Source organism: Chelonus insularis, unplaced genomic scaffold, assembly GCF_013357705.1.
Source record: "Chelonus insularis isolate UGA/USDA-ARS -01 unplaced genomic scaffold, ASM1335770v1 contig_10_pilon, whole genome shotgun sequence".
NCBI lineage: Eukaryota > Metazoa > Arthropoda > Insecta > Hymenoptera > Braconidae > Chelonus > Chelonus insularis.
The window spans coordinates 566,871-584,315 of record NW_023276350.1 but is presented as its reverse complement, the minus strand read 5'-3'; the positions used below and the strand labels follow the sequence as shown (position 1 = coordinate 584,315).

Below are 17,445 nucleotides of genomic sequence, written 5' to 3'. Positions count from 1 at the left end.
ATATAACTGTTCAACAATACTGATGCATATAAGATTGTCTGAAATGAAAACGTTTACCGTTTTAGGAAAATAATAACCAATGATAGACAATTTATTCTTAAAACTACCAACAAGAGAGACATGGATGTTTTTGAATCTTTATTTATAAATAGCAATTCATGCAGTTCATGTGTACATTAAGCGCATTATCAATCAAACTGATAGCTTAAAATTAATTGAATTTATGGTAGTTTTTGAGCTTTTATATGTTTATTAAAGAAGTTACTACAGTTTCATTAGTTTACGAAATCAGATTAGATTACTACGAATTTTCAATTTTATTTTTTATTCTTATATTCAAACATCATCTGTTATCATAATCCCGCTAAATACTCGTACAGTAAATGTAACGATCAGTTTCTGAAAGATACGTTGTCTGGAAGTCTCGACGTATTGCATGGAAATATGCCTCATATACAATCTTCAAAAGTCATAATATACGACAGCTGTAACCATTTTATTTATGCTTTAACAAGCTTTCAATACCAGATCAGGTTTTAACAGAAATTTTTTTTTGGTGAATCTTATTTGAACATAAGTCGAAGATATTAATGAATATATTTTTACCTAAAAATCACCACGAAATCCGATAGAATGTATTCCTTTATTTACTGAATTTCTCTCTATTCTATATTCATATATTCTGCTTTCTTATTAAATTATAGATCGATAATTTTCTAAAACTACTATTATCAACAGGGACAACGTGAAATATAAGATACAGTGATATCGGTTGAAACAGAAAGTGATTCATCCAATCCGTGGAAATTTCTTCTTTCGTAAAAACGTATTTTAAACATCGAGTTTTTGACCCCCGATAACATTTGTGACTTATTAAACGAGATCATAGAATTAAACTCCAACTTTTATCATTCTTTTACTATCTAATCAGGATACCATTTATAAGTTCACATAGATATTGGTATATTCCTGTCTTCCAGAATTTGCATTCACCGTGAGTGTGATAAAAACATTGTTTTGGGATACTGACATAGATTTTTGAAATCCTAATTGATAAGTGATTTATTCTCATGACAGTATTATAGTAACTATTTCTTTAACAATATAACCGTTTGTACAGTCGATGTTCGCCAATACCTACACTGAGTATTGCTGACTTATCAATTTTTCCGACAGTAATATCTGTAACAAATACTATTAATCTTCTATCTCATTTGTACACAACTTGTAACAGTTACATACATATCATTGCTAATTTGTTTTACGTACCATTTCCTGAGCTGGACTCCAGCAAAGTGATATTTGTGGATTATAAACGGTTTCATCGTTTGATATATGAGGAGGATTTTTAATATCTTCAAAATGAGCTATAGATGACACACTATCTTCAGTTGTTTCAATATCAATATCGTCATCTGTATCTTCTGCTTTATGTGAAACAGTTTCTACAATATCCCTTTGTGGAATGGAATAAATAATTGGAGATGGTTTGATGACAGGTCGAAAGGCTGACGAATGGAGTGGTGACGATGTAACTGGAGGCAGAAAAACATCACTCCCACCTGTAAAAAAAGCCATTGTAGCTTTAGGTTTTTTCGGATACAATTTGCTGATAATATTCAATAAGACTTAGTAACATAATCTTAAATCATTTATCGCTGTAAGAAAATTTCAGAAGAAACGAAAATATTCATGTCTGTATTAAAAGACAGGTACTTTTTTACGATACATATAAATATTGCAAGATTTGCGATTTTGTGCTGTTTATAGCTATAGAGGTTTTGATAAATAATCTATTAGTGATGCACGACTGTTTTATTTATGCTGATGTTCTGTATCCTGACAGACATATCAGATCTCTTTCATCGTTTTTCGCGTAACCCTCTTGTCACAAAAAACCCAATAAATCACTGGCCTAAGTTATTGACTCAAGATTAATCTCTATAACCGATACTCATTATCAATTACGTTGGCTCTAAATGAGAAAATTGAATTCTTAAGCATGAATAATGACGACCATTCGACCTTGAAAATTGTTGAGACAAGTGCCAATCTTACCGTGGACGCTCAATAAAAAAAGAATATTTTATGAAAAATCAGATGTCCATTCGTGTTTACTTGAGTATAAAGGACTATAATGACGCCAATAGATTCTTTTCATGACTCGCAGATAATTCTGCCTGGTCATGTCTGGCCCCATCCGACTCATATTTTTCTGTAGTCTGTTATAGACGCCCTACAAAACTAATTCGATATGAGGCGCTGGCGTACTTGAGTGCCGCACGTACGGGTCAAAAAAAATGGTGAAAGTCTAGGAATTTCAAATATTGCGCTCGTACTCATGCTAAGCAATGATTAATTAAACATTTATAAGACTACCAACTTCAATTCATCTTACAATAACAACTATTTATTACTTCCCAAAATTATCAGTACAATTATTGATAAAATAAAAAACAATAATATCCATAAATATACACATCTTTTATAAATAGTTAACTTTCCGGATTGTCCAAAAAGGTGTTTTGCACACCACTCATGACGAAATAAAATTGCTGTCACCTTGTTTGCGTCTGGAATGATAAATATTGACATCTCTCATGCACGATTCGCACAGACATACGTGACCACATGGGATGCATACTCCGTTTATACTTCTTTCTTGGCAAATACTGCATTTGAACGAACGAACGAGCTCCCCTCGCGTTGCATTTGTAGGATCCCTCTCGTCTAGTCTTGCATTTTCTAATTCATCGTCCGATGAAACAAGTACTACGGTGTCAAGGACTAAAGAAAAATTAAAATATCAATTATACGTAACAACTTAAAGTAACTTAATTATACGTAGTAACTTAACTTAATAATAGATAATAATAATACTGAGATGTTATTTATCATACTTGAAATGTCAGAAGCCGCATCACTGATGTCATTCTCCGTTCAACCCAGTATTAGATCCGTGCGGGAAAGAAATGTAGAGTGATTATTCATAAAGAATTGCGAACATAACATACTAATTAGAACCGTAAACATTGCAGCATATATTCCGGTAATAAATTTAATTATAAGTGGAGCAAATGATTTAGTCCAGTCAAATGAGGGAAATGGGATAATTTTAGTTTGCTGCGGCCAAAGTGATGATTTAAAGATGACTAGATCAGAAATTTCGCGAGAAACACGATAGTGTAGGTCAAAAATGTTTGGCACGCATAGGGGGGAGTAAATAGCGAAAAACCGCCCCAATTGCGAATATCTCGATTTCTATCGTAGATATGAAAAAGTGTTTTAAATAAAAGTTGTTCAGACTGTAATTTTAATCGAAAAAGTATACGATTTAAATAATTCTTTATTAATGAAAATAATGAAAAAATTAATAAAAAAAATATTTTTTTTCTGAGAATGTAGTTTGATATCTGAATTAAAAAAAAAAATGCCAAAAAGTGATATTTGTAGCGCTAATTATTTTTCATTAATTTTCTTAGACGCGACTGGAGCTTTCGTCAATGGTGAAGCCTCAGTCGCGAATAACTTTTTATTTATCATAGAGATGAAAAAAAAGTGTTCAGTACTTTTTTTATTAATATTACAGTCTCGACAACTTTTATTTAAAACATTTTTCCATATCTCCGATACAAATCGAGAAATTCGCGATGGGGGGCAAACATTTTTGACCTACACCATCGTGTTTCTCGCGAAATATCTGATCTAGTCATCTTTAAATCATCACTTTGGCCGCAGCAAACCAAAATTATCCCATTTCCCTCATTTGACTGGACTAAATATGATCCAGTCTATATGCTATTTGAAATGTGAGTTGGTTGAACAGACATTCAATTTTTGACTTTTTTCACAGTGTATTGACTGGACTTATAAAGGTAAAGAGTACAATCAGTTAATGTATAAATGTAGAATAAGAATAGTACACTTCCAATACCAATTATTCGCTTAGAAATATTTAATTACAAAAAGAGCTACAGGTCCGATTACAAGATAATAATTTCAGGGATGAATCGAAAATAATTTTATGAATTATTAATAAAGGAAATAATTGACATGGAGCATAGGGTAAGCCAGCAGGAAAATACACTTGAATAACAAGAAAACTCAAATTATAAATCGTAATTATACAAAGATCATGAGATTCGAATTGACAATCTGCGAGTTCAAATAATGCAGAAAACATTTATTTAAATAACATTTTTAAGCAAAACAGAAATTACAAGTAGAGAATGTAGTAGACGATAAGCGTAGAATATGTCAACAGACGGATCCAGTTAAATTATGCTCTAACTCAACCATCAATTATTCAATATTAAAAATATAAATTACATTGGAATAAAGTGTAGATTGGAAGAAACGAACATTTTTTCAGACGATTCTACCGAAACTACACGGATTTTTAGTTAAAAAGTTATAATTACTAAGCAAAGAGTCAGTCGGCAGTCAAATGTAGTGAAACATGTTCATTAACAAATATTAATTTTTTAACTATAAAAATGTCAAAATTGAAATTTTCTATTTCTACGTAAAAATAAATAAAAAGAAAAAATTTACAATGATTCGAAAAGAATTGCGCGAGTCAGAAACGTGAAGTTGTTCATACTAAATACTTTGTGATAAAAATATTATTGAATGAGTAATTTATTTTTACAGACATTATAATGATAAACAGATAAATTTTATAATAAGTCTCCATGAATTGTAAGAATTACAATTACATTAGTATATAAAGACGGTGTAAAATTCGAATTTTACAAAAAATATAATATTTTCCTCCATTATTTACCAATTTCTGAAATATCTCCAATTACTGATGGATGATTATAAAAACTTTCCAGAAAATTTTTTTTCAGCAATTTGTGTCTCAGCAGTTCAACACCACACTTGCGGCACTTGTAATTGACTAATCTTGCGCCACGTTGCGATTCTTCTTTGATGTAATCAAATACATGACTGTCGTAAACTATGGAGCCCATTTTGAACTAAATTTTCTGACAAGGATTCGACTACTGACTTGGAATACGTCTGTCACCGTATTTTATAGGGCCGTAGCTGCTAACGCAGGTCGCTAGGGGGTGGAAACATATTCGAAGAGTTACCGCCACTATTTGAGCTCCAAATCGAAAAACGGATAAATGGACAAAATCTTTGCAAAAACTCATTCAGAACCGGCAATCCTATGAAATAATCATAAAAGATTTTGAAGCTATAAAATAAAATTGAAATCAAACAAATAATTTTCCGAACAATATTCAAATGGTGAAAAAGTTCTACAGTACTATGACTGATAGCGGTCGAGCGTGTAGCAAGCTGCAAGTTTGGCACACTCAAAGAGTGGGTGGGCATATTTAGTCATTATTCTATATTTGTAATATTTGCAAATTAAAATTTAGCAAAAGTTAAAATAGATTAATTTCTAGAAAAATTTTTGAACTGCTAAAAAGGTTTACAGTACTGGGAGTGACGGGTGTCAAGCACGTATCATGCAGAAAGTTTGGCACACTCATAGGGCGAGTGGACATAATTTATTTTCATTCACAGCTCATAATATCTTCAAATTGAAATTTAGAAAATGTTAATATGAATTAAAAAAAAATAATAATTTTTCTGACAATTTTCAAGCGGTGAAGAAAGTTCACAGTACTGTGACTGATAGTCGTCGAACATGTAGCATGCCAAGAGTTGGCACACTTGAAGGGCGGTCTCATTCGCGACTGCTTAAATAATAATTTTTTTTTTTAATTCATAATAACTTTTGCTAAATTTCAATTTGCAGATAATATAAGTATAGAATAATAATTTAATATATCTACCTCCTAATTGAGTGTGTGCCAAACTCTCGGCGTGCTACACGCTCAACGGCTATCAGTCATAGTACTGTAGAACTTCTTCACCGCTTGAATGTTGTCAAAAACATTTTTTTTTCTCAATTAATATCAACATTTACTTAATTTTTATTTGAAGGTATCATGAGCAGTAAATAATAAATAATTATGTCCACCCACCCTATAAGTTTCCTAAACTCTTAACATGCTACACGCTCGACGCCTGTTACTCTCAATACTGCATTTTTTATTCGAGGCTCAAAAATTTTGTAGAAATTTTTTTCTGTACTGCTTTCCATTTCTGCTCGTCGATATATATCCATGTGTGTTTTTTACCTTTTTTCTTTATTATTTTTTTACTTCAGTCAACCTATGGAAAACCACAATTGCGTCAAGATGCAGTTCCCTCCCAATTTTAGTGGGACAAGTACTCTCATAAATCTAATATATCTCAAGGGGATAACCAATCTTCGACGTCTCATGCCGTACACGTGGCCCCCGGGGTTACATAGATGTTTCTATCCTTTAAGATATGTCGCGTAACAACGAGGGCAGATTATAGTTCGTTGTGCCCCATTCTCGCACTGCACTATATGGTAGTCTAAATGTGGGCACTTCGAACACGCCGAGCGCGAGACGCGTTAGCGACCGCCGTCCAAAGCGGATAAAGTTGGTGCTACGGGAGGCCAAATTCCAAGCACTGTGCCTGGGGCTGCAAAGTCAAAATTTGACATGTAGGCCTAGGTACAACTGGCCAATTGAGGTCGGACTCGTAGTGGTATGTTGTAAGGCCTCGGGCTTGTTACGTGTATCCCTATGCCTGTCCTAAGGTGCAGGGATACGCGTCCCGGAAAATGCCATCGCGAAGAGAACAATGTAGTTGTTAATATTGATATTCCGACGCCGTCTTGTTGGGTAAAGAGCTTTCATACTATCGATGGAGTGCAATCCATGAATCTGACTTAGACGAAATAAATTAAAAACGATGATCCTCGTGTACCTCCGACAGAAGATCATTCTAAGCAAATTATTGTCATTGATAATAATAACGTATCATATAAAGTAAACAACCATCACTTACAAGTGTCACTGACTATAATCTTAATGAAAAAATTTCCACTGTGGAAGATGTTGTTATGTGTGTCACTCTCTGTGATACATCAAAAAATTTGCTCTGGCGCTAATTTGTCTGATGACTTAGCATCTATTAGTGCTGAATGTACGTTTAATGACATTTGTAATACTCCTCGACATAAAAAATGTTTATTAATCACCGAAAAGATTCAGTGTTCTTTTTGTCGCATAGTAAGAAAAAATTTAATGCGGAAGTAAAAAAGGCATTCAATAAAAAAATACAATGCTAGAATTAGACTGGAGTCAAATGACCCTCAGACTAAGAAACGAGTGCATAAATTAAAATCCCATTTGCTAAATTAAAAAAACGGCAACGCAATACGGAAGAAAGAAAATAAAAAATTAAAAGCAGAACTTCATGAGTTCCAATTGAAAATGGATAATATCTATAAGAATGTGGTTAATGAGCTGATAAAAAACAATTCCAATAAAATACCGAAGATACCGAACCCAGCAGATTGTTATACAAGAAATCGTCAATGCCTCTGAAAGAAAAGGTCCTAGTTTCGATCCATTTTTTTTCAAATTATTTCAAAAATAATTCGAAAAATTTTCTGATGAAGAAAAAAATGGCATTTTATTAATCGATAAAATACGCCTTAGAGAAAGTATAGCTGTCGATTCCAGAACATTGGAATTTGTAGGCCTTCTAGATTTTGGCAGTGATGATCCCCGAGATGACATGTCTGAGGCCATGGGCGTAAGAGCTAATCATGGTTTGGTGTTTATGTTCCAGTCATCAAGTGGAACATTTACACAGCCAATCGCTGTCTTTGCGTAACATGGGACAACCTCAGGCATTGTTCTGGCTACACTGATTGTAAAATCAATAATTTTGCTAGAAAAATTTGGTGCAAAAGTTTAGGGGATCGTCACAGATGGTGCATCAACAAATCGAAAATCTTGGTCGAAAATAAATATTAGTAAAACAAAGGGAAATGTACAGACTAATTTTCAACATCAAGATAATAAGAAATCGTCTGTATGAAAGAAAAATTTTTTATGTAAGCAACATTTACAGTATACTTTTTTTCTGTTTCAGACGTTAATTAACCCATTAAAATAATTTTTTTTACAGTTGGATCATGACAAACCACCTATAAAATGGGACTATTTTTGAGCTGTCCTACAAATTAAAAATAAGAAATCGGTTGGTATAAGAATTTGTAAAATGCTTACAATTGATCATCTGGAGCTGAACAGTTCATCAAAAATGACAGTTCGATTAGCAGTAGAAGTAAATGTCAATGATATAATATTTTGTATTATTCTGTTCATATCAGTTATACGTAAAATAATTGATATTTATTGTTTTATTCATTTATTTTCTGGTCTTTAGTGATACAACTTATGCATCACAATTAACTGAAGATTTAACCGAAACAGTACAATTTTGTATATGGATGAATAAATTATTCGATACATTAAATAACAATGCAACGAAGATAATTCCTGATGACGATGAATTCAAAGTAAACATTATCATTTATGTAATATCGGAATTTTCAATACATAACTGCATATTATATTGGCTATAGAAATCTTTAAAGAAATATTTTTTTATTTCGCGGATTAATGTTTTTCAATTGTTCACAGTACATTCGAAAATCTTCAACAATATTGGACAACTGGGAAAGTCAAATAGACGAAAAATTAATCAATAAAGAATCCTTCCTCACCTCCAATACTGTTGAAGGACTTCGAGTAACATTGAAATCAACTACAGATTCAATTGAAGATGTGTTTAAAACTCACGACGTCGGTGTATTTACGAGAAAAATTTATCAAGACCAGAGGTATAATTATGAAATTTAAATATTGAAAACTTGCTTTGTAGGATTGTGATATTAAATATTTCATAATGACCTGATGATTTTATTTACAGAGATTTTTCGGATGTGTAAGACAAGCAGGTGGAAAGAACGATCATCCCGCAGCACCAAGATTCTTACAAATTTATGAAATCTTTTCTTTGCACAGCGTATTAAAAGCTCCTAAATCTGGAAGTTGCTCAGTAAATGACAATAAGTGTCAATAAAGAACTCTAGCAGAGCTTACAAATGTATTTGTCAGTAAAGACGTTCAAAATGTTGTAAAAGAAATAAAAAAGAAGTAAATCATGCAATTGCTATCGAGGATTGACAGACAAATTTAATATGTGACCATGGCTACACTTTGCCGGACATGATAGATTGTATGATTTATTATTGTACAGAGGCTATATCAAAAATAGTTCTGAAGAACAATAAATGTTCCATATGTATCGATGGAATAATAAATTCCAGACCCACATCGTTCGTTCCAGCAGCATTCGTTGCGCTAAATGATCCAAAAAATAATTTTCAACATCCAAACATAGGTTTTTACGAAATAATGAAAAAATAGAAAAAACCTTTAATGAAATAAATTTCGTGTGGTAAGACATAGTGGAAAAAGTATTAACAAAGAACATTTTATAATTTCCATGTAAAAAACATGCTGAGAATATGTTAACATCGATATTATACAATTTCATAAAAATGAAAATGAATAACAAAGCTATTACATTTAGTAGGTCCATTGGAGAAGAAAATAAAGCTAAAAAAGAATTATCAAAATTTTGTACAACCTAAAATGGCCTTATTAGTTATATACACAAATTTGATTATAAAATTTTTGTAGTACCAATGTAATAAAAAACTTGTATTGCTCTAAAATGAACAATTTATCTTTACTACGCCAATGATGAAAATTTAAAAATCAACAATATTTAAAATGAATTATTTTCTTCGGTTTTTCTTTGAAACAAAAAATTTAGTGCGTTTGATATTACAATAAGCGTAACAACTGAAAACTTGGCGTAACTGTTATTCATTAATTGGCTTAAATATTTTTAATACGTTTAAAATTTTATACCTCTATAGAATCTTAACAGCAAAATTAACAGGAATTAATGAAGTTTGTATTTTTTATTTTTGGCCTGATTTTTTTGTCTCAACAAACCTTACAGTTGACGCAATCCATGTCGTCCTTGAAGGGTTTTGTCAATATGATTTAGGCCTTATATTTTTTCAGTTTATTAATATTTATCGCTTCTTTCCCTTAAAGAAGCTAATTCTAGAATTAGAGGTTTTAACTATGGACATTATTAATTAATCTAGAAACAGTTTATTAAAGATTGACAGCAATTAATTAAATTGAAAGAATACGTGCGGTCAACTCAAGTCTCAGTCAAAAACTGGAGATAAACAAACTTTCCCCTCATTGCTATAAACAATCTAATCGTCAAGCAATCGTCGTTAACTAACAAACTGTCATTAGTCTAATAGTCATTAGATGGCGACAAACAAATATTTTACAATACGTTGGTCTCTAGTAGTACCTTCTAACAAAAGGCGTAAACGATGTCGGCTTCAACGCCTCACGGCCATATGTACAGATACACACACAAACAACTGGCTTGTGTCTGTGTGGCTGACGCCAAAACAATGAAACTCAGACTACTCAACAAAATCAGACTACTTCTGGTGCAGAGACCATTACAGAAAAACTTACAACTTTCCTGTGATCCTCTACTCATCAATCACCTCATCAGTGAACTCAATATTGTACAGACAATTCAAAGACTCCTTTATTGATATTTTTCTGTTATTGTAATTTTAGTGTTCAATAAATCGTTAACTGTTACTGTTAAATTGTGTCAGCCAACTCATTTACACCATTCGAAAGTCCCGACTTTTCGAGGAATTGACAAAAATGTGTTCAATTTGTCCACGCAACTTCGTCAAAAAATTGTCTAATTTGGTTTATAATTTGTCATTGAATAGTAGGGTGACAGTCGTTGTCCTGAAAACATTGGTGAACATAATGAAATCCACAAAAAATTTATCAAAAACGCCAAAAAATCGGTCAAATTGGAATAGTTGTGTAGTAAATTGTTATAATACGGAAAGAAAAAATCCCGATCTTTATTTTTACACATTTCCTAACCGTTTATGGGAAAGGAAACGAAAAATACAGTGAATAAAAGCGGTGCGTCGAGAGATGTGAGTCTGCTTAATCTCATCGAAAACAGCCCCCTCCTTCTGGGCTGTACAAAAATGTGCGCCAAGCATAAATAATGACAATGATAAAATTACGAAAAGTCCTACAATCATTATACGTAAATTATTTAAATCTAAGAATCAACAATATTCCAGATGAATTATTTTTTCGTTTTTTTTTTTTTAAATTAAGTATGATTAATGACACAATAAACATAGAAATTGGTAAATGAATCAACAAAAATTAAAAATTTTTGAATTGCGATTTTGTTTAATGTCGTTAATGTTATTTTGAAAATTGCAAAGACACGGATCTCGTAATTTTTTATGCTCTTTCGATTGAAATTGGTCTCATTAAAAAATAAATGATAGTTTTTGAGTTATAGATTTTTTGTTATATTTAAAAAAAAAGAAATGTATATCCGTAAGGTTAATAAATATGTAAATAGAGGTATTTTCCATCATTTGTTATGCTGTTTTAACGTATAAGGTCGTTCTGGAAAATTTTTTATTAGAAATATGTAAAAATTAAAAATTACCTTTGTAGGGTGTCAACTTTAGGGGTGATTTTCATCCCTTCAACACGTTCTTCCCCGGAAAAAAAAAACACGGTTCATAATTTTCAAATGCATTCATACAAATGCAGATCGTCTTTGCTTATATGAAGCTCTCGAATTTGATGTACAGAGTTCGGAATTTTATTTTTCTTCATTAATTCCGTAGAAAATTTTCTTGCATCCTAATTCGAACTGCAGAAATATATTATCATAAAACTACGTTGTAATGTCTGAATGTATTTTAATTATTTCACATAATTATTTAAAATATATTTTAAGAAAAGCTAAAAATGAATAGCAATAAACTTAAGGATTGAGGTTAACGATTATCACTCAAGTTATTTTTTGAGTTTTCCTAAGATTTCGTTAAAATAGAAAGGATTTCGAAGAATAGTTGAGGAAATCATTTTTTAGATATTTTATTGCTTTTGGAAAACCCACGTGGCGAAAAGCAATAAAACTAAAAAAAAAGAGTACGTGACGTAAGAAGAGCGTTAGCTTTTCCAAAAAGGGAAAAGACCATGCGAAGGGACTTGTGCGCGCCTGAAGCAAGGGACTTCTAATTATGTCACATTCGACTGGATAAATACGTAAGGTTTGATGTATTAGTCAGTTGTCGAAAAAGTAAGATCGAGATCAGATCGTCGTGGAACATCTCTTGAAATCGTAAGTCTTTAGTATTGTATTGATAATACTTCAAAGTTTGTAAATTTTTGTATGAAGTTTATTTGATCGTCAAATTATTTTTAAATTGATATTTAAATTAATTCGCGAGAAAAAGTGAATAATTGCGCTGACTGAAACATCGAATAAGGACCAATTAATTGTAATTCATCTCGACCAGAGTAATAGGAATCATCTGTTGGTAACGTTTAAATGGTTGTTATAATTTTTCAATAATTTTCATTCAATAAAATTTTGTTATTGTTTTTATATAAATCACACATTTTTTACTTTCTCTATCGAAGATTCCCTCATCCCTGTCTATTGGTCGAAAGGCTAGGACTAAAAAGAGGAACTTAAAGTCTCTAATGTTAAGCATATGGTTTACATATTGACACCTTCAAAGAGCAAAATTACATAACAACATAATATAAATATTCCTTTCAGAGATTTTACATGCTCATCTGATAATAAAACGTATTTCTATGTCTGCTTCCTAAAATGCTTTCTTTTTTTCGTTATATATTGTTGATACTTAGATTATTAATTTCTCATAACAATGAATTATGGGATTTATATTATTGTTAGGATTCGAGTTAGCTCAGAAATACAAACTGGTCTGACTATAACGTTTACAGAAAAAACAGTTAATTATTCAAAATCTTTAAACACACTTTTTGTTGAGAAAATAAAACTTGAACATCAATTTCTCATTCATTACCTCGGAGTAATGCCATCATCAGGACCTGTGTAGAAAATATCATCAATAAGTTTTAAGAGCAAGCATCGTCAAGGTAAAACGATATTACGATCTACAATAAGCTGTGTAAACGTTTGCCGGACAATTGCGATCAAACACCAATTATATTTAAGTTATAGATTTTTGAATAACAGATGAGTCACAAAGCTAAGTTTCTATTTTAGTAAAATAACAAATTTGCTGGATGCTCAATTCATAGAAACATTACCAGCTAAGATTTAGGCAAACAATTGAATTCTCTACTCTCTATCCTTGCGAAAAAATTGAAAATTCGTATGGGTTCCAAAATTTTGGAGTAAAGAAGAAGTGAAGTACGCTCAATGAAGAAAAGACTAGTATAACGAAAGGTTTAGATTTTATAAATAATATGAAAAATGCATGTATGTGAAAATTGTTATTCAATAAAGGTTTAATTTTTTTTAAAATCTTTTCATACTTCATAGCATTGCTTACATCATTTATTTGAAAATGTAGAAAAGTCTTAATACAATTTAAACCCTTCCTACACTCAAAGAAATTACGATGCGACTGGGGATGGGCGATATTAAAAAAAAATATCAAAATTCGACAATCGATACTTGTCATCGTTGGTTATCGATATGTCGATATTTTTCAAAAAATATCGATGTCGAAATCATCAGCGGGAAATTCAAAGTGAAGATTCTAATGACCTTTGGTGAAGCTCTAACAAAGATAATTAATTGTTTTTGAAGTTAATTTGGAAGTTTTAGAAAATCAGTTCAATCATCTTTTCGTTTGTTACTGATAATTAACTACGATAATGAACTGTTATGCTTCAAGTAAGTTCTTGATTTATATTTATAAGTTTTATTATTGGATTATGTCTGTAGATTTACTATGTCAAATTATTGTTCTATTTATACATCACTTACAGTAATTCTTTATTACCTAACTTTCTGAATTTTTATTGTTTTCAATTCTTTCGATATTATTTGCAAAACGAATGCATTTGTCTGCAGACATTGAGTTCATATTTTTCAATCAATCATAAATCGTCTGATTGTGTTGAAAGATTAATGTAAGTTTATTAAAGTATGTAAAGCTCATGAAGTGAGTATCATGTATTAAATATTTTTATTCCTTTATTTTAATTCTATACGTTGTAATGTAATTTTGCTCTTTGAAGGTGTCAATATGTAAACCATATGCTTAACATTAGAGACTTTAAGTTCCTCTTTTTAGTCCTAGCCTTTCGACCAATAGACAGGGATGAGGGAATCTTCGATAGAGAAAGTAAAAAATGTGTGATTTATATAAAAACAATAACAAAATTTTATTGAATGAAAATTATTGAAAAATTATAACAACCATTTAAACGTTACCAACAGATGATTCCTATTACTCTGGTCGAGATGAATTACAATTAATTGGTCCTTATTCGATGTTTCAGTCAGCGCAATTATTCACTTTTTCTCGCGAATTAATTTAAATATCAATTTAAAAATAATTTGACGATCAAATAAACTTCATACAAAAATTTACAAACTTTGAAGTATTATCAATACAATACTAAAGACTTACGATTTCAAGAGATGTTCCACGACGATCTGATCTCGATCTTACTTTTTCGACAACTGACTAATACATCAAACCTTACGTATTTATCCAGTCGAATGTGACATAATTAGAAGTCCCTTGCTTCAGGCGCGCACAAGTCCCTTCGCATGGTCTTTTCCCTTTTTGGAAAAGCTAACGCTCTTCTTACGTCACGTACTCTTTTTTTTTAGTTTTATTGCTTTTCGCCACGTGGGTTTTCCAAAAGCAATAAAATATCTAAAAAATGATTTCCTCAACTATTCTTCGAAATCCTTTCTATTTTAACGAAATCTTAGGAAAACTCAAAAAATAACTTGAGTGATAATCGTTAACCTCAATCCTTAAGTTTATTGCTATTCATTTTTAGCTTTTCTTAAAATATATTTTAAATAATTATGTGAAATAATTAAAATACATTCAGACATTACAACGTAGTTTTATGATAATATATTTCTGCAGTTCGAATTAGGATGCAAGAAAATTTTCTACGGAATTAATGAAGAAAAATAAAATTCCGAACTCTGTACATCAAATTCGAGAGCTTCATATAAGCAAAGACGATCTGCATTTGTATGAATGCATTTGAAAATTATGAACCGTGTTTTTTTTTTCCGGGGAAGAACGTGTTGAAGGGATGAAAATCACCCCTAAAGTTGACACCCTACAAAGGTAATTTTTAATTTTTACATATTTCTAATAAAAATTTTCCAGAACGACCTTATACGTTAAAACAGCATAACAAATGATGGAAAATACCTCTATTTACATATTTATTAACCTTACGGATATACATTTCTTTTTTTTTAAATATAACAAAAAATCTATAACTCAAAAACTATCATTTATTTTTTAATGAGACCAATTTCAATCGAAAGAGCATAAAAAATTACGAGATCCGTGTCTTTGCAATTTTCAAAATAACATTAACGACATTAAACAAAATCGCAATTCAAAAATTTTTAATTTTTGTTGATTCATTTACCAATTTCTATGTTTATTGTGTCATTAATCATACTTAATTTAACGAAAAAATAATTCATCTGGAATATTGTTGATTCTTAGATTTAAATAATTTACGTATAATGATTGTAGGACTTTTCGTAATTTTATCATTGTCATTATTTATGCTTGGCGCACATTTTTGTACAGCCCAGAAGGAGGGGGCCGTTTTCGATGAGATTAAGCAGACTCACATCTCTCGACGCACCGCTTTTATTCACTGTATTTTTCGTTTCCTTTCCCATAAACGGTTAGGAAATGTGTAAAAATAAAGATCGGGATTTTTTCTTTCCGTATTATAACAATTTACTACACAACTATTCCAATTTGACCGATTTTTTGGCGTTTTTGATAAATTTTTTGTGGATTTCATTATGTTCACCAATGTTTTCAGGACAACGACTGTCACCCTACTATTCAATGACAAATTATAAACCAAATTAGACAATTTTTTGACGAAGTTGCGTGGACAAATTGAACACATTTTTGTCAATTCCTCGAAAAGTCGGGACTTTCGAATGGTGTAAATGAGTTGGCTGACACAATTTAACAGTAACAGTTAACGATTTATTGAACACTAAAATTACAATAACAGAAAAATATCAATAAAGGAGTCTTTGAATTGTCTGTACAATATTGAGTTCACTGATGAGGTGATTGATGAGTAGAGGATCACAGGAAAGTTGTAAGTTTTTCTGTAATGGTCTCTGCACCAGAAGTAGTCTGATTTTGTTGAGTAGTCTGAGTTTCATTGTTTTGGCGTCAGCCACACAGACACAAGCCAGTTGTTTGTGTGTGTATCTGTACATATGGCCGTGAGGCGTTGAAGCCGACATCGTTTACGCCTTTTGTTAGAAGGTACTACTAGAGACCAACGTATTGTAAAATATTTGTTTGTCGCCATCTAATGACTATTAGACTAATGACAGTTTGTTAGTTAACGACGATTGCTTGACGATTAGATTGTTTATAGCAATGAGGGGAAAGTTTGTTTATCTCCAGTTTTTGACTGAGACTTGAGTTGACCGCACGTATTCTTTCAATTTAATTAATTGCTGTCAATCTTTAATAAACTGTTTCTAGATTAATTAATTTTCTGCAGTTGTCGATCTCGAAGCTTCTAGGCCCTTTGAAAAGGGATATATATGCCTAGGAATTAATTAGAGCTGCCTAATTAGTAAAAATCAGTTGGCGGGAGAGACCTTGATTTACCTAATTATTCGATGGGGAAAAAAATTTTAGGCCGTCGGTAAAATACCTTCGACTAAGTCAGAACAAATAGACTTTATTAATTATAAAAGAATGTAAATCAAGCTACAGCTGTAGTGTCAAATCAGAGAGCTGGTAATTTACTATCGATAATATCTGCTTGCTCACAGGTGCTGTGTTCGTCTGCTAAAGCGATGTTGCTGCGGCAGTGCTGCCACAGACTAGTGAATTTTACCACCCTCTGAAACGATGATGATTAAAAAATCATTAAATTTTTTCGTGATAACGCAAATCCTGTAATTTCTAAATGTTTTTGGAATCCACTTATGTGACCATACATAAAGACATTCAGTAGCAGCTGCTTGATGACAACTAGCAGATAACATTCTCTCTCTACATCTCGCGAGGTGGACTGAGAGTAGTTAACTCATGTACTTAGTTCTTATCTATTTAACTTTCAATAATTCTACAGTTTTCGAAAACTTTGTGATTTTGATAATTCCAACGTCACTGGAAAAACACGGTAAAGTTAAGACATCTTAATGGTCTAGATGTCTATAACCTTTCATGTAACAATCGTTGATTCACTGGCCTTGAAATGACGAATGATGACCATTATCAACATTTAATAATATCATATCGATTCAGAAAATCCTACGACTTCGTAATTTAACAAGATAATTCAGGGGACAACTAGTTGAATGAACTAGATTCTTTAA

General features: G+C 31.5%; 1 protein-coding gene across 1 annotated transcript in view; it reads right to left on the bottom strand.

The window, feature by feature from the left end:
• Positions 1–1,111: 1,111 nt before the first annotated feature.
• fuss (fussel) overlaps positions 1,112–17,445 on the bottom strand; it is an 80,363-nt gene continuing 64,029 nt past the window's right edge. The window contains exons 5-7 of the mRNA XM_035082763.1: positions 1,969–1,973; positions 1,270–1,555; positions 1,112–1,182 (exon numbers count right to left, since the gene is read on the bottom strand). Of these exons, the coding sequence (XP_034938654.1) occupies positions 1,138–1,182; positions 1,270–1,555; positions 1,969–1,973 (336 nt within the window). The 3' untranslated portion in view covers positions 1,112–1,137. The remainder of the gene's footprint in view (positions 1,183–1,269; positions 1,556–1,968; positions 1,974–17,445) is intronic.